Source organism: Cervus elaphus, chromosome X (assembly GCF_910594005.1).
Source record: "Cervus elaphus chromosome X, mCerEla1.1, whole genome shotgun sequence".
In the NCBI taxonomy this organism is placed as follows: Eukaryota; Metazoa; Chordata; class Mammalia; order Artiodactyla; family Cervidae; genus Cervus; species Cervus elaphus.
In genome coordinates, this window is record NC_057848.1 from 99,423,762 (window position 1) to 99,449,539 (window position 25,778).

The 25,778-nt window shown below is 36.8% G+C and overlaps 1 protein-coding gene across 4 annotated transcripts in view; it reads right to left on the minus strand.

The window, feature by feature from the left end:
• The window catches only part of LOC122690232, a 414,205-nt gene that overhangs the window by 120,401 nt on the left and 268,026 nt on the right, over positions 1-25,778 (minus strand). For all 4 annotated transcript variants that reach the window (XM_043897283.1, XM_043897284.1, XM_043897285.1 and 1 more), the window contains 2 exons: positions 23,763-23,882; positions 144-227 (listed from right to left, as the gene is read on the minus strand). In XM_043897283.1, the coding sequence (XP_043753218.1) occupies positions 144-227; positions 23,763-23,882 (204 nt within the window). The remainder of the gene's footprint in view (positions 1-143; positions 228-23,762; positions 23,883-25,778) is intronic.

Consider the following 25,778-nt stretch of genomic DNA (forward strand, 5'->3'; position numbering starts at 1 on the left):
ATAACATTGTAATAAAATAAATTATATCTAAGTCCTTGAATTCAAACTACATATAGAATATTATTTAAGTGTTGAAGTTTATGTATCTTTTCCCCCAATAGTTAACTTTTCAATATTAACAATTGAGAATTCAACCTACTCACCATTGATAGATGCTGAGTTGGAGAAACATAGTCAGGTCCATGTTCCATTGAGAAACTCACTGCTTCAGGGTCAATGGCAATTGGCTAAAAGCAAAAGTGAAAATCCCATTAAATATAAAGCCTAATGTGCTATAAAAAGGAAGACAAGATTGTTATAGAAGGCCCAGACATCCTTATTAGCTCTTTGATATATTTGTGAAAAAAATCAGATCATAAACTGTGCACATGTACAATGATGATTGCACAAACAGCTAACATTTACTGAGTATTTCCTGTATGTCTGGCATTATTCTATGTTAATTCTAACTGTCACAACAACTTTGAGGTAGGTACTATTCCCTAGCACATTTAACAGATGAGGAGACCAAGGCCAGGTAATTAAATTAACTTGGCCAAAGTCACACAGGTAGTAAGTAATGGAGTTGGGATTTGAACTCAAGTAATTTGGTGCTGTGAAGAAAGCTGAGCACCGAACTGATGCTTTTGAACTGTGGTGTTGGAGAAGACTCTTGAGAGTCCCTTGAACTGCAAAGAGATCCAACCAATCCATCCTAAAGGAGATCAGTCCTGGGTGCTCATTGGAAGGACTGATGCTGAAGCCAAAACTCCAATACTTTGGCCACCTCATGTGAAGAGTTGACTCATTGGAAAAGACCCTGATGCTGGGAGGGATTGGAGGCAGGAGGAGAAGGGGACGACAGAGGATGAGATGGCTGGATGGCATCACCAACTCGATAGACATGTGTTTGAGTAAACTCCGGGAGTTTGTGATGGACAGGGAGGCCTGGCGTGCTGCGATTCATGGGGTCGGAAAGAGTCAGACACGAGTGAGCGACTGAACTGAACTGAGCTGAACTGAAGTTTGGTGCTGGAGCCCACAATTTCAATCACTAAATAAAGTGAAAGCAAAAGTCACTCAGCCGTATCTGACACTTTGTGACCCCATGGACTATAAAGTCCATGGAATTCTCCAGGCCAGAGTACTGCAGTAGGTAGCCATTCACTTCTCCAGGCGATCTTTCCAACCCGGGGATCAAACCCAGGTTTCCTGCATTGCAGGCAGATTCAATGACTAAACTAGACTAATAAATACAGAAGTCTAAATTTGTATTATAAAGATAAGAATAGATTTATTTATTTAACAATCTTCATATAACACTACATGCTAGGTTCTATTTTTAGATCCTTATAATTATTAAATCACTTAGTAGTGTCATATTAATAATGCCTTACTTAATATGGACATTTGGAGAAATATACTATATATAAATATGTTGGAAAATCTTAAATTTCATTCTATTCCTGGGTATAATGCAAGATTGGTACAATTAAAAAAGTGGGTACAAGTGGAAAGAAGTACTTGTCAAAAATGGGGTATTTGTATGTGTGAAAAATCAGCTAGAGGGTATAGAGTTAGATTCAGTTTAGTTGCTCAGTCATCTCCAATGATGAATCGCAGCACACTAGGCCTCCCTGTCCATCACCAACTCCTGGAGTTTACTCAAACTCATGTCCATCGAGTCGGTGATTAGATTATACCTATTGCCACTTTGAAGCTGAGTATATTAACATCCAGCATTATATGAAAAGCCTTGATCTTAACACAATCTGAACACATCAGTTCATATCAGAACTAACAGCACTAAAAATGGTCAATGATAATATTATGAAGCAGATAATATTTGTCTCAGGTAATTTCCAATTACCTTTTCTTTTCACTTTTTCCAGTATTAATTTCCTATGTCTTTTAGCGTTCTATGATGCATGGCATTTGCAGCCAGTGATTTTGAGTCCTGGTTCTGATTTTATAAGCTGTGTACCTTTGGAAAAATTAATCTCTTTAGAAATTAAACTCTTTAAAAATTAAACTAAATACCCTTTCTTTATTTGTAAAATAATAGTGATAGCCACTCAGTTGGATCCGACTCTTTGTGACCCCATAGACCGTAGCCCGCTAGGCTCCTCTGTCCATGGGATTTCCTAGGCAAGAAAACTGGACTGAGTAGCCATTCCCTTCTCCAGGGGAATCTTCCTCACCCAGGGATCAAACCAAAGTCTACATTACAGGCAGATTCTTTACCATCTGAGCCACCAAGGATGCCCCTATTTGTAAAATATGGATACTATTAATATCTTCCTCACATGGCTGTTGTGGAGATTGAATGAGATAATGCAAATAAAGTGTTTTGTATGCGGGCTTCACAAACTCTAACACTTATCAGTATTTGTCTTCAGAATATGGAAAATATCACCAAATATTGTGTACCAAGTAATAAAAAATGTTGTTGGGGTCCTTGCTATAAAAATTGGGGAGTAGGTTTGTGGATTTATCTCTGGGCTTTCTATTCTGTTCCATTGGTCTATATTTCTGTCTTTGTGCCAGTACCATGCTGTCTTGATGACTGTGGCTTTGTAGTAGAGTCTGAAGTCAGGCAGGTTGATTCCTCCAGTTCCATTCTTCTTTCTCAAGATTACTTTGGCTATTCGAGGTTTTTTGTATTTCCATACAAATTGTGAAATTATTTGTTCTAGTTCTGTGAAAAATACCGTTGGTAGCTTGATAGGGATTGCATTGAATCTATAGATTGCTTTGGGTAGAATAGCCATTTTGACAATATTGATTCTTCCAATCCATGAACACGGTATGTTTCTCCATCTGTTTGTGTCCTCTTTGATTTCTTTCATCAGTGTTTTATAGTTTTCTACGTATAGGTCTTTTGTTTCTTTAGGTGTATATACTCCTAAGTATTTTATTCTTTTTGTTGCAATGGTGAATGGTATTGTTTCCTTAATTTCTCTTTCTGTTTTTTCATTGTTAGTATATAATGGATTAAAGATCTAAATGTAAGACCAGAAACTATAAAACTCCTAGAGGAGAACATAGGCAAAACACTCTCCAACATAAATCACAGCAAGATCCTCTATGACCCACCTCCCAGAATATTGGAAATAAAAGCAAAAATAAAGAAACAGGACCTAATGAAACTTAAAAGCTTTTGCACAACAAAGGAAACTATAAGTAAGGTGAAAAGACAGCCCTCAGATTGGGAGAAAATAATAGCAAATGAAGCAACAGAGAAAGGATTAATCTCAAAAATATACAAGCAACTCCTGAAGCTCAATTCCAGAAAAATAAATGACCCAATCAAAAAATGGGCCAAAGAACTAAACAGACATTTCTCCAAAGAAGGCATACAGATGGCTAACAAACACATGAAAAGATGCTCAATATCACTCATTATCAGAGAAATGCAAATCAAAACCACAATGAGGTACCATTACACACCAGTCAGGATGGCTGCTATCCAAAAGTCTACAAGCAATAAATGCTGGAGAGGGTGTGGAGAATAGGGAACCATCTTACACTGTTGGTGGGAATGCAAACTAGTACAGCCGCTATGGAAAACAGTGTGGAGATTTCTTAAAAAACTGGAAATAGAACTGCCATATGACCCAGCAATCCCACTCCTGGGCATACACACTGAGGAAACCAGATCTGAAAGAGACACGTGCACCCCAATGTTCATCGCAGCACTGTTTATAATTTCCAGGACATGGAAGCAACCTAGATGCCCATCAGCAGACGAATGGATAAGGAAGCTGTGGTACATATACACAATGGAATATTACTCAGCCGTTAAAAAGAATTCATTTGAATCAGTTCTAATGAGGTGGATGAAACTGGAGCCCATTATACAGAGTGAAGTAAGCCAGAAAGATAAAGATCATTACAGCATACTAACACATATATATGGAATTTAGAAAGATGGTAATGATAACCCTATATGCAAAACAGAAAAAGAGACACAGATGTACAGAACAGACTTTTGGGCTCTGTGGGTGAAGGCGAGGGTGGGATGTTTCGAGAAAACAGCATGTATATTATCTATAGTGAAACAGATCACCAGCCCAGGTGGGATGCATGAGACAAGTGCTCGGGCCTGGTGCACCGGGAAGACCCAGAGTAATCGGGTGGAGAGGGAGGTGGGAGGGGGGATCAGGATGGGGAATACATGTAACTCCATGTCTGATTCATGTCAATGTATGACAAAACCCACTGCAGTGTTGTGGAGTAATTGGCCTCCAACTAATAAAACTCATTGAAAAAAAAAATTGGGGAGTAAAATTTAAACATGCTTTTGTGAATTCAAGTCCATTTTCCTTGCTGAGTGAGAACCCATGACTTTAATTAGAGTATTTCACTGAAGACTAACACAACCATAATGCATGTATAAAAGATAATTTTAAACTTTGTTGATTCTTTCCTACTTTGAACATTAGCTAGTATTGTGCTTTTAGCTTAGTTGTTAAAACTATCTTCAGTCATTTCACATAATGTCAGTTAAATTCTATCATACTTGTTGAATTTAATAGTTATAGTGACAATATCAACTTTTAATTCTTAGCAGGGTTTCTCAAGAGAAAGTCCAAATGTGGATTGATTAGAGATAATTTGATAGGTTGAATACCCTTTAAACAGCTGAAATTAAAATTCATGGGTTATTGTTTTGACAAAGAAATCTCAGAAAGAAAAAGTAGCATTTCAACCATAATTTTATCATTTGATAAATTGAAGCCATGAACTAAAAATTGACTAAAATATAGTGAGAGAGTTGAAGACAGAAATTCACAGTTTTTACTACTCTGAGGTTGAATACTAACAACAACACAGGTGATACTGGCCCTCAAGATGCAAGTGGATGCAAGAAAGGGACATTACCTTTAAATAGTGGAGTGGGCTATATTGTACCTTATTTCAGAACAGTACAAAAGGGTCTTTCTGCACTTCAGTTTTCTTCTGACTTATGTTGAAATAAATAGTATGGTTTTAAAATCAAATTTCAGGTCTGTGCATGAATTGGAAAAAGTCAGAAAGGATATGCAATATATGGTTAACAGTGACTACCTCTTGGGAAAGGACTTTCATTTTTTACCTCATATAACTTAAAAAATAATGTTGTGGTAAATCAAATCATTTGAATGTAAACTCCAGAGTCTAATTTTATTTTATAAGGTATAAAATAATTCATATCCAGGCTAGAAACAAAGCACTTTAAATCTTAGTGTGCCATATGCAACTGTATACTATTATATATTATATGATATATAATATACATTATACGTGAAACATTTTATAAGTTTCATATTATAGCATATTACCTAATATTTTATTCCACATACTATATCATGAAATACAATAGTACATACCATATAATAATATATAATTGGTTTATAACAACAAAAATAAGCAGATATGTTTTTTCCCTTATAGTAGCAGCACAATTTCAAGACTATAGATTAGTGCTTAAACATTTGTGGTTTTCATCTGGTTGGCTGACAAATATTTTTTCTTAAAAAAAAAGCTGTTTTTTCCCCTTTGCTTTATATCTATTATGTTAACTAATAGCATAGTATAGTAACACTATAGTACTAACAAAGTCAACAAAATTTAGCATTTTTTCATAATAGCTTGTTCCAAGGTTAGTTTCTAAATCTTAACAGACATGTAATATAATCAGTTACCAAAAATGTGCTTAAAGAGACAATTTTGAAATCAGTATTGATGATATTTTAGTAAAAAGACATAGAACATTTTGAAAAGAACAAGCCATTTCTTGAGACTAGGAACTACAGAGTTTTCACAAATCAACCACTAATATTTCAAGGACAGAAACCATATGGTATTTATTTTTGCTCCTTTTCCTAGCCCATAGTTCAGTTCAGTTGCTCAGTCATGTCCAACTCTGCGAACCCATGGACTGCAGCATTCCATACTTCCTTGTCCATCACCACCTCCCAGAACTTGCTCAAAGTAGGGGCTTCATAAATGTTTGTTGAACTAAACTGAATAATAAAGTCAAGAACTGTAGATACACTGGTATAAAAGTAATTCATCATAAGAGTTAGGAATACTACAAGAAAGGAATGCATCATAAGAGTCAGGAATACCACAAGAACTTCTAATAATGGAAACATAAAAAAAATTGCAGTGAAATCTGAAAGAGAGCACCAATACCATATGGGTACACAGAAAATGCTAAATGTTAATACATGTGAATATGAGAATGATATCCAAACAAAATTTAAGAGCTGACAGGAGATGACAACCTAAATTTATCTCTTTGTAGATAAGAAGACAGAGATGACATGCAAATCACTCAAGGTCATGCAGCAAAAGATATTATAAAGATAAACATTCTAGTTACTACATATTCTGAACCAAATATGACACATGGTTTCACAAAGAGTAAATGAATACTACACAACAGATAGTATTTGTTAAGTACCAAAAAAGTAGCAAAACGACGTTACAGGAATCAAACTAAAGCAAATTTTTTTTTTCAGAGAAGTGATATTTTGTAGTTAAGAATTGCTATCCAGAAATTCAATCCTATTCAGATACTTTTGGCTGTGTAAATTTGAGTAAGCTATTCAATGACTGTGTATCATGTGTTTTTGTCTATAAAATAGGGATAATAATAGCACATTTGATATTAATTAAATTTGTTAATATATGTAAAGAACTTAAATTAGTTCTTGGTCTATGGTAAGTATAGCTTGTTCTGCTACAAGGTATATTTCTTTATTGAAAATTAGTTCATATGCAATTGATAAAAGGGGAATAGTATCAGAATAAATCTGAAACTATATTATATTTTTCTTCAGTATGTTAATTTTTTGAAATTACCAGAAGCAAACTTTATCACAATTAAAGAGCAAGTTTTAACATTATATGAAGACATTGTGAAAGCACTACAAATCCCACAGAAGTATCTTCCTTTATTGCCATAGGGTCTTGCTATAGGGTCTTCAAAAAGCAATAATTTTCCTGTGTTAAGGTACCTAGGAATCTGGAAGTGACACTTTAACTTGCATTAAAGAGAAAGAAACCTGACGTTTTTTGTACCAGGTTCCTCTTGGTTCATAATTTTAATGTAGATAGAACCAGTACTTAAAAGTGAGTTTCTTCAAGTACGAATATCTTGAAAGAGAAACTATGAGACCCAAGGTATAAGACTATTAAAGATGATGTTAATATTTTATTGGGAATATTATTGTTATTGTTGGGATTATGGTTATAAAGTACATTAACTTTTGGACGGCCTATATACCAGGTAGGAATACTAGAGCCAGTGGCCATTTCCTTCTCCAGGGGATCATCCCAATCCAGGAACTGAACCATGATTTCCTGCATTGCAGGCAGATTCTTTACCAGCTGAGCTACCTGGGAAGCCCAACTTTCCTAAAGTTCTACTAGTTTAATGAAAAATTATGTGGAATATGAGAGTTTTCCTTTAGTTTTTAATAATCATCATATATAAGATATTATACCAAAAATGAAGTTATTCAGTTAATTAGTTCAGTGGCTCAGTTGTGCTGACTTTTTGTGACCCCACGCCAGGTGTGAAGCATACCAGGCTTCTCTGTCCATCACCAACTCCCAGAGCTTGCTCAAACTCATGTCCATTGAGTCGGTGATGCTATGCAAATATCTCCTCCTCTGCTGTCCCCTTCTCCTGCTTTCAATCTTTCCCAATATCAGGGTCTTTTCCAATGAGTCAGTTCTTCACATCAGGTGGCCAAAGTATTGGAGCTTAAGCTTCAGCATCAGTTCTTCCAATGAATATTCAGGACTGATTTCCTTTAGGATGGACTGGTTGGATCTCCGTGCAGTCAAAGGGACTCTGAAATGTCTTCTCCAACACCACAGTCCAAAAGCATCAATTCTTCAGTGCTCAGCTTTCTTTATAGTCCAACTCTTGCATCCATACATGACTACTGGAAAAACCATAGCTTTTACTAGACGGACTTTTGTTGGCAAAGTCATGTCTCTGATTTTAATATGCTGTCTAGGTTGGTCATAGCTTTTCTTCCAAAGAGCAATTTCTTTTAATTTCAAGGCTGAAGCCACCATCTGCAGTGATTTCAGAGCCCACAAATAATGAAGTTTCTTACTGTTTCCATTGTTTCCCCATCTATTTGCCATGAAGTGATGGGACCGGATGCCAAGATCTTAGTTTTCTGAATGTTGAGTTTTAGGGCAGCTTTTTCACACTCATCTTTTACTTTCATCAAGAGGCTCTTTAGTTCTTCATAACTAAAGAAGCAATCTTGATTCCAGCTTGTGCTTCATGCAACCCACCATTTTGCATGATGTACTCTGCATATAAGTTAAATAAGCAGGGTGACAATAAACAGCCTTCTCGTAGCCCTTTCCAAATTTCCAGTCAGTTGTTCCACGTCCAAGTCTAAATGTTGCTTTTGACCTGAATACAGATTTCCTAGGAGGCAGGTAAGGTGGACTGGTATTCCCATTTCTTTCTTTTTTTTTTTTTTTGGTATTCCCATTTCTTGAAGAATTTTCCACAGTTTCTTGTCATCCACACAGTCAAACGCTTTGGCATAATCAAGAAAGCAGAAGTAGATGTGTTTTTTTTTCTTTTTTTTCTGGAACTCTCTTGGTTTTTCTATGATCCAACAGATGTTGGCAAATTGATTTCTGGTTCCTCTGCCTTTTCTAAATCCAGCTTGAACATCTGGAAGTTCTCTGTTCACATACTGTTGAACCCTGACTTGGAGAACTTTGAGCATAACTTTGCTAGCATGTGAGATGAGGGCAATTGTGTGTTTGTTTGAACATTCTTTAGCATTGCCTTCCTTTGGGATTTGAATGAAAACTGACCTTTTCCAGTCCTGTGGCCACTGCTGAGTTTTCCAAACTTTCTGGCATATTGAGTGCAGCACTTTCACAGCATCATCTTTTCAGATTTGAAATAGCTCAACAGGAATTCCGTCACCTCCACTAGCTTTGTTCGTAGTGATGCTTCCTAAGGCTCCCACTTGACTTTGCATTCCAAGATGTCTGACTCTAGGTGAGTAATCACACCATCATGGTTATCTGGGTCATGAAGGTCTTTTTTTTTTTTTTTTAATTTCATTTCATTTATTTATTTTTATTGTAGTGGTTTTTGCCATGAAGATTTTTTTTTTTTTGCATGGTTCTTCTGTGTATTTTTGTACCTCTTCTTAATATCTTCTGCTTCTGCTAGGTCCATACCATTTCTGTCATTTACTGTGCCAATCCTTGCTTGAAATGTCCCCTTGGTATCTCTAATTTTCTTGAAAAGATCTCTAGTCTATCCCATTCTACTGTTTTCCTCTATTTCTTTGCACTGATCACTGAGGAAGGCTTTCTTATCTCTCCTTGCTATTCTTTGGAACTCTGCTTTCAAATGGTTATACATTTCCTTTTTTCCTTTGCCTTTAGCTTCTTTTCTCAGCTATTCGTTAGGCCTCCTCATACAACTATTTTGCTTTCTGCATTTTTTTTTTCCTAGGGGATGATCTTGAACACTGCCTCCTGTACAATGTCACAAACATCCATTCATAGTCCTTCAGGCACTCTGTCTATCAGATCTAATTCCTTAAATCTATTTGTCACTTCCACTGTATAAGGGATTTGATTTAGGTCACACCTGAATGGCCTAGTGGTTTTCCCTACGTTCTTCAATTTCAGTCTGAAGTTTGCAATATGGAGTTCATGATTTGAGCCACAGTCAGCTCCCGGTCTTGTTTTTGCGGACTGTATAAAGCTTCTCCATCATTGGTTGCAAAGAGCATTATCAATCTGATTTCGGTATTGACCATCTGGTGATGTCCATGTGTAGAGTCATCTCTTGCGTTGTTGGAAGAGGGTGTTTGTTACGACCAATGCCTTCTCCTGGCAAAACTCTGTTAGCCTTTTCCCTGCTTTATTTTGAACTCCAAGGCCAAATTTTCTTGCGACTCCAGGTATCTCTTGACTTCATACTTTTGCATTCCAGTCCCCTATGATGAAAAGGACATCTTTTTTAGGTGTTAGTTCTAGAAGATCTTGTAGGTCTGCATAGAACTGTTCAACTTCAATTTCTTCAGCATTACTGCTTGGGGGCAGAAACTTGGATTACTGGGATATTGCATCATTTGCCCTGGAATTGAACAGAGATCATTCTATCGTTTTTGAGATTGAACCCAAGTACCACATTTCAGACTCTTTTGTCGGCTATGAGGCCTACTGCCATTTCTTCTAAGGGATTTTTGCCCACTGTAGTACATATAATGGTCATCTGAATTAAATTTGCCTGTTCCAGTCCATTTTACTTCACTGCTTCCTAAAATATCATTCACTCTTGCCACCTCCTGTTTGATCACTTCCAATTTACCTTGATTCATGGACTTAAAATTCCAGGTTCCTATGCAATATTTTCTTTATAGCATGATACTTTACTTCCATCACCAGGGACATCAACAACTAGGCATTGTTTTCACTTTGGCTCTGTCTCTTCATTCTTCCTGGAGTTATTTCTCCACCCTTATCCAGTAGTATATTGGGCACCTATCAACCTGGGGAGTTCATCTTTCAGTGTCCTATCTTTTTGCATTTTCATATTGTTCATGGGGTTCTCAAGGCAGGAATACTGAAATGGCTTGCCATTTCCTTCTCCAGTGGACCACGTTTTGTCAGAACTCTCCACCATAACCCGTCTGTCTTGGGTTGCCCTTCATGGCATGGCTCAAAGTTTCATTGAGTTAGATAAGGCTGTGGTCCATGTGATCAGTTTGATTCATTTTCAGTGATTGTGGTTTTCATTCTGTCTGCCCTCTGATGGATAATGATAAGAGGATTATGGAAGCTTCCTGATGGGAAAGACTGACTGGGGGAAACTGGTTCTTGTTCTAATGGGCAGGACTATGATCAGTAAATCTTCAGCTCAATTTTCTCTTGATGGGTGGGGCTGTGCTCCCTCCCTGTTGTCTGACCTGAAACCAAACTATGGTGGAGGTAATAAAGGTAATGGTGACCTCCTTCAAAAGGTTCTGTTCATGCACTGCTGCGCTCAGTGCCCCCAACCCTGCAGCAGGCCACTGCCAACCCATTCCTCTGCTGGAGACTCCTGGACACTCACAGGCAAGTGTGAGTCAGTCTCTTGTGGGGTCACTACTCCTTTCTCCTTGGTCTTGGTGTGCACAAGGTTTTGTTTGTGCCTCCAAGAGTCTGTTTCCTGTGTAAGTTCTATAATCAAATCCCACTGGCCCCCAAAGTCAAATTCCCTGGGGGTTCTCTATCCCTTTGCCAGATCCCCAGGTTGGGAAATTTATTGTGGGTCTTATAACTTTCTTAACAGTGGGAGAATTTATTTGGTGTAACTGTTCTACAGTTTGTGGGTTGTCTGCTCTTCAGCTCTATGGTGGGGTTAATGGCGACCTCCTCCAAGAGGGCTTATGCCACAAGCTGTGTGACCCAGGTCTGCTGCACCCAGAGCCCCTGCGGCTTCAGCAGGCCACTGCTGACTCACAGCTCCACAGGAGACACGCAAACACTCAAAGACAAGTCTGGCTCAGTCTCAGTAAATGTTAGTAATTATTATTCTTGACAAAGGATAATTATGAAAAGTTTCATGGAAGATATTATTAAATGGGCTTAAAACGATGACAAGAAATTTAAAAAAAGTATAAATTACTGAGAGTAGTTTCAGCAGGAGGCAGCATAAATGGAAAGGCAGTAGTATACTTATGATGTTGAATTTATTTTATTATCCAGCTGGGAAAAAGCAAAACAAAACAAAACTATGGTGTATGACATTAGGAATGTTAGGTCAGTCCTGAACTGTATGACAGAAATAAACAAGCTTCTTTTAGTATCTTAAAAAAGATAAAATATTTTATTTTTTTCACTTTTCAAGGTATTTTATTGGCTTACTGTAGACTCAGGTAAAATTACTTTTCTGTTAGTGCATGCATGCTCAGTCACTTCAGTCATGTCTGACTCTGTGATACCCTACAGATTACTGCCTGAGAGACTGATACTATTTTATTTGCCACATCAGGACTTTATTTGACTTTAAGATTGTCAAAATGAAAATCAGCTGTTTACTTTAAATCTTTCTGCAGATATGCAAATCATTAAACTTTGCATAATTTAGATAAATTTAAAATACGCAACTTAAGTGGGATCCAGAGACAGAAATATTGAAAATTTAAATACATAAAACAAAGTTGCATAAGGAACATAAAAGACAAATCAACAAATTTCCATTCCTACAATTCTAATCAAAGAATTAAAGTACCAATATTTGCCTGTTCCACAACATATCTTTCCTCTTTCTAGCTTCTTAACCAGCTTTTAATTCTTGATTTTTCCTCTTGCAATTTCAGTTGGACTTTCAGTGCTGCCAATATTTTTTATGCCTGATTCCCGTTCCCTCAAAAGCAATTCCAAACCTTTACTCTTCTTTTAAAGCCATTTAAACAACTCCTATCACTCTCAACTGTAGAACATGGCCATGCTTTGTGAAGCTATACCAACATAATCTTTGCTGATTCAACAGTATGTTCTACTTTGTGAAAAATATGAATAAACATCCATATTTTCTTAAAGATCCACACTGTGTAAGTATACAAATGGGGAAGTCTATTTTGGTTGCTATTATATTATGTAAAGATTAAGTCAAAAGCTAATAGACCTGCCTTGTAAACAAACATGAAAATTCTTGAGCCATATGTGACTATTTTCTTTCTTTCTTAATGCTTTAAATATCCTACACACTCTGTTAATCAGACTGCATGATTCCTGTAGTACTGAAAAAAGAGACGTCTCTAATTTTCTTCCTATTTTATATCATTTTAAAATTTAACATTTCTAACAGCTTTATAACTTCAACTAAAAGCATTAATATTTAATGAAAGAAAGCAGATGGTTGACACAATTTCTGCTAATGAATCTGATATAAATATTTTTTAACTCCTCAAATATCAGCCCCTTACTGTGTCCAAAAAATTATACTTACAATAAAGATAGCTTTCACTTAAAATAAGTAGAATATTAGATACCATGGTTTCTAATGGTATCTAGTACCATTAGGTACCAATATTTTAGTTTTCAAAATCTCAAAATAGGCATGAGCTTATTAAAAATATTTCAAATTTGGCTTTGCACATTACCTTGGGTCTGAAATTCTCTTGTAACTTAGTTAATAACTTTGTTTTGGCATGCTACTCTTCTTCAGTTGAAGAAGAATGGGGCTTCCCTGATAGCTCAGTTGGTAAAGAATCTGCCTGCAGTGCAGGAGACTCCAGCTTGATTCCTGGGTCAGAAAGATCCACTGGTGAAGGGATAGGCTACTCACTCCAGTATTCTTGGACTTCACTTGTTACAGCTGGTAAATAAGCCAACTGCAATGTGGGAGACCTGAGCTCGATCTCTGGGTTGGGAAGATTGCCTGGAGAAGGGAAAGGCTGCCCACTACAGTATTCTTGCCTGGAGAATTCTATGGACTGTATAGACCATAGACTGAACGACTTTCACTTTCATTTCTTCAGTTAATATAGTTGGGGCTGATATCAAGCACAGAGACCTAGAAAATGTCCTGCTTCCAGTAAAGCAATGAGGAAATTAGAAAAATGATCAGAATAATTTTTCAGAACTCTGGAAAGTAACAAAAGGTTTGCAGCAATGCTGAAGAATTTATTCAAGAAAACCAGTGGAATCTCACTGAGAATACCGAGTTTTGTGACATTTTCACTTGTCCTAGTCTCATTTCACTTGTCAATGGTAAACTAACAGTCTGAAATTATGATGAAACCCATATCCTAGTACCCTCTAGAGGAGGTAAAACAAAGATGGGACTCCTTGAAAGTCCAAGTCCCAAAGAAGTGTCACTAATTAACTTGTCTGATCGTTTCATGAAAGATTACACTCACAAGACTATCTTTATTTGACTTGACTAAGAGTTCACTCAGGGTGAAACTGTTTCTGTGAGGTATTTGTAGAAAATAATTAGAGGCAATATTTAAAATTTTGACTGTTGAAGGTGGTAGATAAGAGTTATGGCAGATGATAAACTAACCAAAAAGTTTTAAAGGAAAAACAGAGGAGTGAGATATTCACAGTGGCTTTGATAAATCCAAACAGGTATGCAGGTCAAGAAGCAACAGTGAGAAGCAGACATGGAACAACGGACTGGCTCAAAATTGGGAAAGGAGTACGTCAAGGCTGTATATTGTCACCCTGTTTATTTAACTTGTAATGCAGAGTACCTCATGTGAAATGCCAAACTGGATGAATCATAAGCTGGAATCAAAATTGCCGGGCGAAATATAGATAACCTCATATATGCAGTGGAGAAGGCAATGGCAACCCACTCCAGTACTCTTGCCTGGAAAATCCCATGGACGGAGGAGCCTGGTAGGCTGCAGTCCATGGGGTCGCTAAGAGTCGAACAAGACTGAGCGACTTCACTTTCACTTTTCACTTTCATGCATTGGAGAAGGAACTGGCAACCCACTCCAGTATTCTTGCCTGGAGAATCCCAGGGATGGGGGAGCCTGGTGGGCCGCCGACTATGGGGTCGCACAGAGTCTGAGACGACTGAAGCGACTTAGCAGCAGCAGCAGCAGCATATATGCAGATGACCCTGATTCTGAAAAAGACTGAAGGCAGTAGGAGAGGGGGACGACAGAGAATGAGATGGTTGGATGGCATCATTGACTCAGTGGACATGAGTTTGAGCAAACTCAGGGAGAGAGTGAAGGACAGGAAGCCTGGAGTGTTGCAGTCCATGGGGTCACAAAGAGTCAGACATGACTGAGCAGCTGAATAATAGCAACAAAACTCTAATATAATTAAGCAAATCATTTTACTTCTCTGAGCCTCATCCTTTTCTATATAAAATGAGACAGTTGGAACAGATGGTCCCTTTCCCCTATCACTGATAGTATTTTATAATTTGTATAGGATGTACTTCATAAATAGATCATAGGCTTTCTTCAGAGTTTCCATTCTATCTTTTGTAAACTTTACAAAGTACTACTTCGATATTAGGATCTCTTATAATTTCCTGAAAATGCACTATTAAGTTCAGTATTATATAACAGGAAATACAGATGTGGAAGGCTGAATGCCTTTCAGTCTGTCATATAATTTTATTTTTTTTCTGTCCTAGGGTACAGGCTGCATTGGCTGGAATCTGATGAGGTGGGTCACAGGCATAGACAATGTCTATAAAGTCCATCCTGGTGCCAATAAAAGGAGAACCGTTTTCTTTTGTGTCCTGGAGGACATTAGGGAAATTTTTTATTCTTTATTAATTATAACATGAATACATAAATTTGAATAATGAAATTAGAAATGATCTTATTTCAACAACCTAAAGTTATATGGGAACTAAATACTAACAATAATTACTGTATTTTAAAGTATCTACTATCTGTCAGACACTGTATTTGGAAGTATTCCTCAGAATATGGCAAAGTTGCAGATAATTTCACAGAAGTAAGGGATTTATCCTTGGCCACAAAGATAGTAATTAAAAGGACAAGATTGCAATCCAAGTTTGAGTAGTTCTAAAGACTATGTTATTACTATAGACTATATCAGGAGTTCTAAAATGTAGGGACCCTAGATTGTAATCATCAGCATCAGGTAAGGAACTGTTAAAAATGCAAATTTTTGGACCACACTCCATACTCACTGAATGAGAAACTATGGGGTTGGGTCCAGCATGTAAGCCCATTAAGAATTGTTCTCAACCAAAATGACACATCTCAGCCAAAAGGAAGGGATTAGGGGAAAAAAAAAAGCTGTCTCACAGAATGCAATTCACACTAAGCATGCAGGAAATACAGGAAAATTCTAAAAATCAGTAAATAAATAAAGGGAGAGATTATTGATACAGCTGAGTCATGAGTAAACTCTTCATAAACAGAGTAAATTTAGGCCAGTTTTTGAATTACCCAAGATAACCTTCAGTATCTTCATTCTGCCTTTGATGTGTACACTATCTCTATTTTAATATTTTATATTGCTTTTCAGCAGTTTGATATTTAATTGTATATAATAGGCTTATGAAAGAGATTCTTTGTTATATTTACATTGCTAAACATATGTACAATATTAAATTAGAGCTATTTCATTAATCCCTATGATATTAATGTATAGTCTCCTATTCACCAAACTAAAAGAGAGTTAAACAAAGCAATTCCTTTTATAATATATTATAAGGGATCATCAACTTGTTCACATTTTATAGCAGAACTAATTTTTAACATGTCTTAGTTATTTTTAAATGGAAACCATGAATATTATATTCCAGGTAGATTTTTATAAATTGTGTAGAATTTGTAAGTCATCAAACTTTTCTGATGGAAGTTGATGCTGGGATGATACCCATTAAAGTAGAATTCAAAATAGGCTTCAATAGCAGGAAAATACTAAAGGACCATGCAGAATATTAAGCTGACACTGCATTCATCAGGTGATACCATGTTATCTATTCTAAAAGCCTGGTTCAAACACATGAAAATTCAAACCAAGCCTTTCATCTGGGAGCATAAGTTCTCACAGTATCAGAATAACTGAAAGGCCCAAAAAAAGTAGTTTTGTTTTTGGCAGTGTCATCGAGTTCTGTGGTTAGCTTTCTCCCTATTTTGCCTTAAATAGAGGAAAGACTTATCAAAAATAGAGGAAAATATTGGATGTACTCAAAGAACTTTACATATTTGGGGTTATCTCTGGGTCTAGAATTTAAATACTATCAACCACTTTGAATTTTTTTAAGCTAGAGAACTCCAAGACTCTTTAGTGATACCTGTTGTACCTGGTGTACCTGGGGGTACTTGAAGATACAGGGAAAATTTTTCCTTCTTCTTGGAGAGTCATTTTTATGCCATTTAAGTCATTATGTTATTTTTCTATGACATATATGATTTGTACATATAATTGGCACTAATTAATAATAACATGATAGTAAATAAAATTTTATATGATACCTGGAAACTTTTCATGATACCCCAAGACTTGGGGTGGAGGACATATATTTACTTCCATCTACCTAAGGGCATTCTGGGCGGGAAAGGTGAGACGCACTGAGTCATGGGAAGTTGCCTCAGTCTTTGCAAATAAGCAAAAATACTGTACTAAGTTCACTCTCTGATTTTCCAATGTGAAAATAAATGTATTGAAAAAATCATAATAAAACTTTACCTAAGAGGGTTTTCAAGAATTTTTCAAGGCACTATCACGCAATGGAAAGGACACTACACATGGAACCTAATAATCTGGGTTAGAAGTAGGGAAACTAACTTTACTTTCAGCCATGTCATGCAATTTGCTGTAGAACACAGCACAAGGCTTTTAATCAGTTTGATGTTTAGAGACATTGGGGTATAGTATTCAGGAACATGAGCTCTGTGGTCAGATTAAGTTAAATTCTTTTTTATATTAATTTATTTATTTTAATTGGAGGCTAATTACTTTACAATATTGTAGTGGTTTTTGCCATACATTGACATGAATCAGCCATGGATGTACATGTGTTCCTCATCCTGAACCCCCCTTCCACCTCCCTCCCCATGCCATCCCTCAGGGTCATCCCAGTGCACCACTTAGCAATGTAATAGCTCTGTGACTTTGGGCAGGTTAATTAGCATCTGTCATTGGTTGAATTGTTTCCCTCCAAAAGGCATGTTAAGGTCCTCACCCCTCATACCTGTAAATGTGACTTTATTTAGAAAGAGGGTCTTTGCAATGTAATCCAATTAAGATGAGGTCATACTAGATTAATGTGGGTCTTAAATTTTCAATGACTGGTAGCTTCATAAAAAGAAACATTTGGAGACAGACAGATATACAGGGGGAAGGTCATGTGATGATAGAGGCAGAGATTGGAGTGATGCCACTAGGAAAGATTCTTCCCTAGAGCCTTCAGATGGAGCATAGCCTTGTCAGCACTTTGATTTTGAACTACTAGCCCCTTGAAGGGCTTCCCTTGTGGCTCAGCTGGTAAGGAATCTGCCTGCAATGCGGGACACCTGGGTTTGATCCCTGTGTTAGTAAGATCCTCTGGAGAAGGGAAAAGGTTACCTACTCCAGTACTCTGGCCTGGAGAATTCCATGGACTGTATAGTCCATGGGGTCGCAAAGAGTTAGACACGACTGAATGACTTTCACTTCACTTCTTAATCTTCCCTGGTGGCTCAGAGGGTAAAGCATCTGCCTGCAAGGCAGGAGACCTGGGTTCAATCCCTGGGTCGGGAAGATCCCCTGGAGAAGGAAATGGCAACCCACTCCAGTACTCTTGCCTGGAGAATTCAATGGACAGAGGAGCCTGATAGGCTGGAGTCCATGGGGTTGCAAAGAGTCCCTTGAACTGTGAGAGAATGCATTTCTATTGTTTTAAATGTTTCAATGTGTGGCAGTTTTTTTATGGTAGCCCTAGGAAACAAAAAAGGACAGCCTTTGTGGCTTAGATGGTAAAGAATCTGCCCACAATGAGTGAGACCCAGGTCCGATCCCCGGGTTGGGAAGAACCCCTGGAGAAGGGCATGGCTACCCACTCCAGTATTGTTGCCTGGAGAATTACATGGACAAAGGAGCCTGGCAGGTTACAGTCTGTGGGGTTGCAAAGAGTTGGACAAAACTCAGTGACTAACACACTAGGAAACAAATACAATATTTTATAAATTGAGTTCCCTTATCTGCAATGATATTTATGTTTCACTTAGTTATTGTGAGGATTAAATGGCATAATACATATGAAGTATGTATAATTTTTTTATCAAATATTACCTCCAATTATTGCTGATTGGTATATTTGTGAATGAAATAATACTTCTGACTCAGATTATTACATCCTGTTGTGGTTATGATCAAATGAGAGACTAGATGAGAAAATACTGAAGTGGTAATATACTCTGAAAGATTTCTAATTTTATTTAATTCTCTATATTTACCTTGGAGATGTAATTAGATTTCAATCCTAGAAAAAAAAAATTGAAATCAATTCCACCAAAGCCAAAAAGGACGATCACTTTTGCTTTGTTATAAAATACCTGGAAAATATTTTCTCAGTATTTATGAAAGAGAATGGAGATATCAAATATCTTTATTCACCTCTTATTCCAGTCTCAGGAAAGGAAAATAACTCAAGCAAACTAGTTTTAAACACCAACAAAATAGATTAGCTTTCACCCCAAAACAATCAATTTTACCTTTTTCTCAAGTGCACATGGAACCTTCTCCAGAATAGATCACATCTTAGGCCATAAATCTAGCCTTGGTAAATTCAAAAAAATTGAAACCATTCCAGTCATCTTTTCTGACCACAATGCAGTAAGATTAGATCTCAACTACAGGAAAAAAAAACTATTAAAAATTCCAACATATGGAGGCTAAATAACACGCTTCTGAATAACCAACAAATCATAGAAGAAATCAAAAAAGAAATCAAAATATGCATAGAAACGAATGAAAATCAAAACACAACAACCCAAAACCTATGGGACACTGTAAAAGCAGTGCTAAGAGGAAGTTTCATAGCAATACAGACTTACTTCAAGAAATAAGAAAAAAGTCAAATAAATAACCTAACTCTACACCTAAAGCAACTAGAGAAGGAAGAAATGAAGAACCCCAGGGTTAGTAGAAGGAAAGAAATCTTAAAAATTAGGGCAGAAATAAATGCAAAAGAAACAAAAGAGACCATAGCAAAAATCAATAAAGCTAAAAGCTGGTTCTTTGAAAAGGTAAATAAAATTGACAAACCATTAGCCAGGCTCATCAAGAAACAAAGGGAAAAGAACCAAATCAACAAAATTAGAAATGAAAATGGAGAGATCACAACAGACAGCACTGAAATACAAAGGATCATAAGAGACTACTATCAGAAACTATAGGGCAATAAAATGGACAATGTGGAAGAAATGGATGAATTCTTAGAAAAGTATAACTTTTCAAAACTGAACCAGGAAGAAATAGATGATCTTAACAGACCCATCACAAGCAGAGAAATTGAACTGTAATTAGAAATCTTCCAGCAAACAATAGCCCAGGACCAGATGGCTTCACAGCTGAATTCTACCAAAATTTAGAGAAGAGCTAACACCTATCTTACTCAAAGTCTTCCAGAAAATTGCAGAAGAAGGCAAACTTCCTAACTCATTCTATGAGGCCACCATCACCCTAATACCAAAACCGGACGAAGATGCCACAAAAAAAGAAAACTACAGGCCAATATCACTGATGAATGTAGATGCAAAAATCCTTAACAGAATTCTAGCAAACAGAATCCAACAACATATTAAAAAGATCATACATCATGACCAAGTGGGCTTTATCCCAGGAATGCAAGGATTATTTAATATGCGCAAATCAATCAATTAATACACCACATGAACAAACTGAAAGATAAAAACCATATGATATATCTCAATAGATGCAGAAAAAGCCTTTGACAAAATTCAACATCCATTTATGACAAAAACTCTCCAGAAAGCAGGCATAGAAGGAACATAAATCAACATAATAAAAGCTATATATGACAAACTCACAGCAAACATTATCCTCAATGGTGAAAAATTGAAAGCATTTCCCTTAAAGTCAGGAACAAGACAAGGGTGCCCACTCTCACCACTACTCTTCAACATAGTTTTGGAAGTGTTGGCCACAGCAATCAAAGAAGAAAAAGAAATAAAAGGAATCCAGATAAGAAAAGAAGTGAAACTCTCACTGTTTGCAGACGACATGATCCTTTACATAGAAAACCCTAAAGACTCTACCAGAAACTTACTAGAGCTAATCAATGAATACAGTAATGTTGCAGGACATAAAATTAACGCAGAAAAATCCCGTGCATTCCTATATACTAACAATGAGAAAACAGAAAGAGCAATTAAGGAAACAATACCAATCACCGTTACAACAAAAAGAATAAAATACTTAGGAGTATATCTACCTAAAGAAACAAAAGACCTATACATAGAAAACTATAAAACACTGATGAAAGAAATCAAAGAGGACACAAACAGATGGAGAAATATACTGTGTTCATGGATTGGAAGAATCAATATTGTGAAAATGACTATACTACCCAAAGCAATCTATAGATTCAATGCAATCCCTATCAAGTTACCAATGGTATTTTTCACAGAACTAGAACAAATAATTTCACAATTTGTATGGAAATACAAAAAACCTCTAATAGCCAAAGCAATTTTGAGAAAGAAGAATGGAACTGGAGGAATCAACCTGCCTGACTTTAGGCTCTACTGCAAAGCCACAGTCATCAAGACAGTATGGTCCTGGCACAAAGACAGAAATATTGATCAGTGGAAGAAAACAGAGAGCCCAGAGATAAATCCACATACCTACGGACACTGTATCTTCGAAAAAGAGGCAAGGGTATACAATGGAAAAAAAGACATCCTCTTTAACAAGTGGTGATGGGAAAGCTGGTCAACCACTTGTAAAAGAATGAAACCAGAACACCTTCTAACACCATCCACAAAAATAAACTCAAAATGGATTAAAGATCTAAATGTAAAACCAGAAACTATAAAACCCCTAGAGGAGAACTTAGGCAAAACACTCTCTGACATAAATCACAGCAGGATCCTCTATGATCCACCTCCCAGAATATTGGAAATAAAAGCAAAAATAAACAAATGGGACCTAATGAAACTTAAAAGCTTTTGCACAACAAAGGAAACTATAAGCAAGGTGAAAAGACAGCCCTCAGATTGGGAGAAAATAATAGCAAACGAAGCAACAGACAAAGGATTAATCTCAAAAGTATACAAGCAACTCCTGCAGCTCAACTCCAGAAAAATAAATGACCCAATCAAAAAATGGGCCAAAGAACTAAAGAGACATTTCTCCAAAGAAGGCATACAGATGGCTAACAAACACATGAAAAGATGCTCAATATCACTCATTATCAGAGAAATACAAAGCAAAACCACAACGAGGTACCATTACACGCCAGTTAGGATGGCTGCTATCCAAAAGTCTACAAGCAATAAATGCTGGAGAGGGTGTGGAGCAAAGGGAACCCTCTTACACTGCTGGTGGGAATGCAAACTAGTACAGCCGCTATGGAGAACAGTGTGGAGATTCCTTAAAACACTGGAACTAGAACTGCCATATGACCCAGCAATCCCACTTCTGGGCATACACACCGAGGAAACTAGATCTGAAAGAGACACGTGCACCCCAGTGTTCCTCGCAGCACTGTTTATAATTTCCAGGACATGGAAGAAACCTAGATGCCCATCAGCAGACGAATGGATAAGGAAGCTGTGGTACATATACACCATGGAATATTACTCAGCCATTAAAAAGAATCCATTTGAATCAGTTCTAATGAGGTGGATGAAACTGGAGCCCATTATACAGAGTGAAGTAAGCCAGAAAGATAAAGAACATTACAGCATACTAACACATATATATGGAATTTAGAAAGATGGTAATGATAACCCTATATGCAAAACAGAAAAAGAGACACAGATGTATAGAACAGACTTTTGGACTCTGTGGGAGAAGGAGAGGGTGGGATGATCTGAGAGAATAGCATTGAAACGTATATTATCAATTGTGAAACAGATTGCCAGTCCAGATTTCATGCATGAGACAAGTGCTCAGGGCTGGTGCACTAGGATGACCCAGAGGGATGGGATTGGGAGGGAGGAAGGAAGGGGGTTCAGGATGCGGAACACATGTAAATCCATGGCTGATTCATATCAATGTATGTCAAAAAACACTACAATATTGTAAAGTAATTAGCCTCCAACTAATATAAACAAATGAAAGAAAAAAAATACAATTAATCCTAAAACAATTGTCAAAGTGAAACTGAAAGTCACTCAGCTGTGTCTGACTCTTTGCATTCCCATGAACTGTAGCCTGCCAGGCTCCTCTGTCCATAGGGACTCTCCAGGCAAGAATACTGGAGTGTGTAGCCATTCCCTTCTCCAGGTGATTTTCCCAACCCAGGTCTCCCTCATTACAGGCGGATTCTTTATTGTCTGAGCCACTAGGGAAACCCAAGAATACTAGAGTGGGTAGTCTATCCCTTCTCCAGTGGATCTTCCTGATCCAAGAATCAAAGCAGGTTCTCCTGCATTGTAGGCAGATTCTCTACCAGCTGAGCTACCAGGGAAGACACAGTATGTTCTGCTATTATTATCAGAATAATATAAATATATTCAAATATATTATTTGAGTGTTTAAAATACATGACACTTTAAAAGACCATTATATCAGTTTTACTTTTAACACGTGAAACTGTCAGCATTCTAAATAATCCAATGACAATTGAATGCTTAAATAAATCATGATGTATAAACTCAATGGTATATAATGAAGTCACCTAAAATTAATATGACTATACTGAAAAGCTAGATTTGATCACATCATCTTATATACTGTATACAGTTGACCCTTGAACATGGGTTTGAAGTGCACAGGTTCACCTACATGCAATTGTATTTTTCAGTATATAAGTACTACAGTACCACACTATCCACAGTTGTTTGAATCTATGAATGTGAAACTGCAGATATAGAGAACAGACTGTAAAATTATGTATTGGTTTTTGACTGCATGATGGGTTGGTACCCCTAATTCCAGAGTTGTTCAAGTATCAACTATACATTTAGAGACATTAAAAGGAAACAAACAAAAAAACAAAAAAAAACCCCTTAACACCCGCTTCTGTGTTAAATTAGAGAGAATTTGATTGATATTTACAAATCTTTACTAAATACTTTCTATTAATGATAAATCTTTTTTTTTTTTTAATCGCTTACCACTTTCACATCACGTGGCTTCTCTTCAGGGGTAATAACTTCTGAAATTTGTGTTTCCAGTTCTGTAAGATCAGGTGGCAGAGCAATTATGTAATGATAGATTTTAGCCACACCCTTGCACTAGAAAAGAAGAAAAAAAAGAAAAAAAAGTATGAAAATCATATCAGCATCACTATTTCAGCTCTAATGTGTAATTGCCAGATTTTTCAGGTTTAAAAATGAATATATATATATATATATGTACATATATATATATATATATGTACATATATATTCCTATTTGTATTCAGAGAGAGATACAACATGACTTACCAAAAGATGAAAAATATATTTATATGTTTATTGAGTCAGCTGTGTATTATCAAGGCATAAAACTGGACATAATTAAAAAAAAAAAAAAAAAAAAAACTGGACATAATTGTTTAGGTCCTCTCAATTATGGTATGGGCAAAGTGCAGATGAGTGAGAAGTAAAAGGAGATTAAAAAGGTCAATTTATTCCTGAAAAAGTACACATATTCATGGAAATTTTGGAAAAGGCAGTAAAGCTAAGAAAAAATTAACTATCACCCAGAATAGCAAACCCCCTCTTTCAACAATGCAAGAGACAACTCTATACATGGACATCACCAGATGTTCAATACCAAAGTCAGACTTATTATATTCTTTGCAGCCAAAGATGGGGAAGCTCTATACAGTCAGCACACACACAAAAAAGACCAGGAGCTGACTGTGGCTCAGATCATGAACTCCTTATTGCAAAAATTCATACTTAAATTTAAGAACATAGGGAAAACCTATAGGCCATTCAGGTATGACCTGAATCAAATCCCTTAAAATTATATAGTGGAAGTGACAAATAGATTCAAGGGATTAGATCTCGTAGGCAGAATGACTGAAGAACTATGGACGGATGTTCATAACACTGTACAGGAGGTGGTGATCAAAATCATCCTGAAGAAAAAGAAATGGAAAAAGGCAAAATGATTGTCTGAGGAAGTCTTACAGATAGCTAAGAAAAGTGAAAGACAAAGGAGAAAAGGAAAAATATACCCATTTGAATGCAGAGTGCCAAAGAACAGCAAGAAGAGACAAAAAAGCCTCCCTAAGTGATCAGTGCAAAGAAATAGAGGAAAAAAACAGAATGGGAAAAACTAGAGATCTTTTCAAAAAAACTAGAGATACCAAGGGAATATTTCATGCAAAGATGGGCATGACAAAGGACAGAAATGGTATGAACCTAAAGAAACAGAAGATATTCAGAAGAGGTGGCAAGAATACAAAGAACTATACAAAAAATATTTTAATGACCCAGATAACCACAATGGTGTGATCACTCAAATAGCGTCAAACACGTGGAAGTGTGAAGTCAAGTGGGCCTTAGGAGGCATCGCTACGAATAAAGCTAGTTGATGTGATAGAATTCCAGATGAGCTGTTGCAAATCCTTAAAAGATGATGCTGTTAAAGTGGTACACTCAATATGCCAGCAAATTTTGAAAACTCATCATTGGCCACAGGGCTGGAAAAGGTCAGTTTTCATTCCAATCCCAGAGAAAGGCAAGGCCAAAGAATGTTCAAACTACTGCACAATTGCACTCATCTCACATATCAGCAAAGACTTCTCTGGTGGCTCAGACGGTAAAACATTTGCCTACAATGTGGGAGAACTGGGTTCAATCCCTGGGTCAGAAAGATCTCCTGGAGAAGGAAATGCCAACCCACTTCACTTCAGTACTCTTGCCTGGAAAATCCCATGGACGGAGGAGCCTGGTACGCTACAGTCCATGGGATCGCAAAGAGTCGGACACCACTGAGCAACTTCATTTCATTTTTTTTTTTTCATTTCAGTGCTCAAAATTCTCCAAGCTAAGCTTCAACAGTACATGAACTGATAATTTCCAGACATTCAAGCTGGATTTAGAAAAGGCAGAGGAACCAGAGATCAAATTGCCAATATCCGTTGGATCATACAAAAAGCTAGAGAATTCTAGAACATCTACTTCTGCTGCACTGAC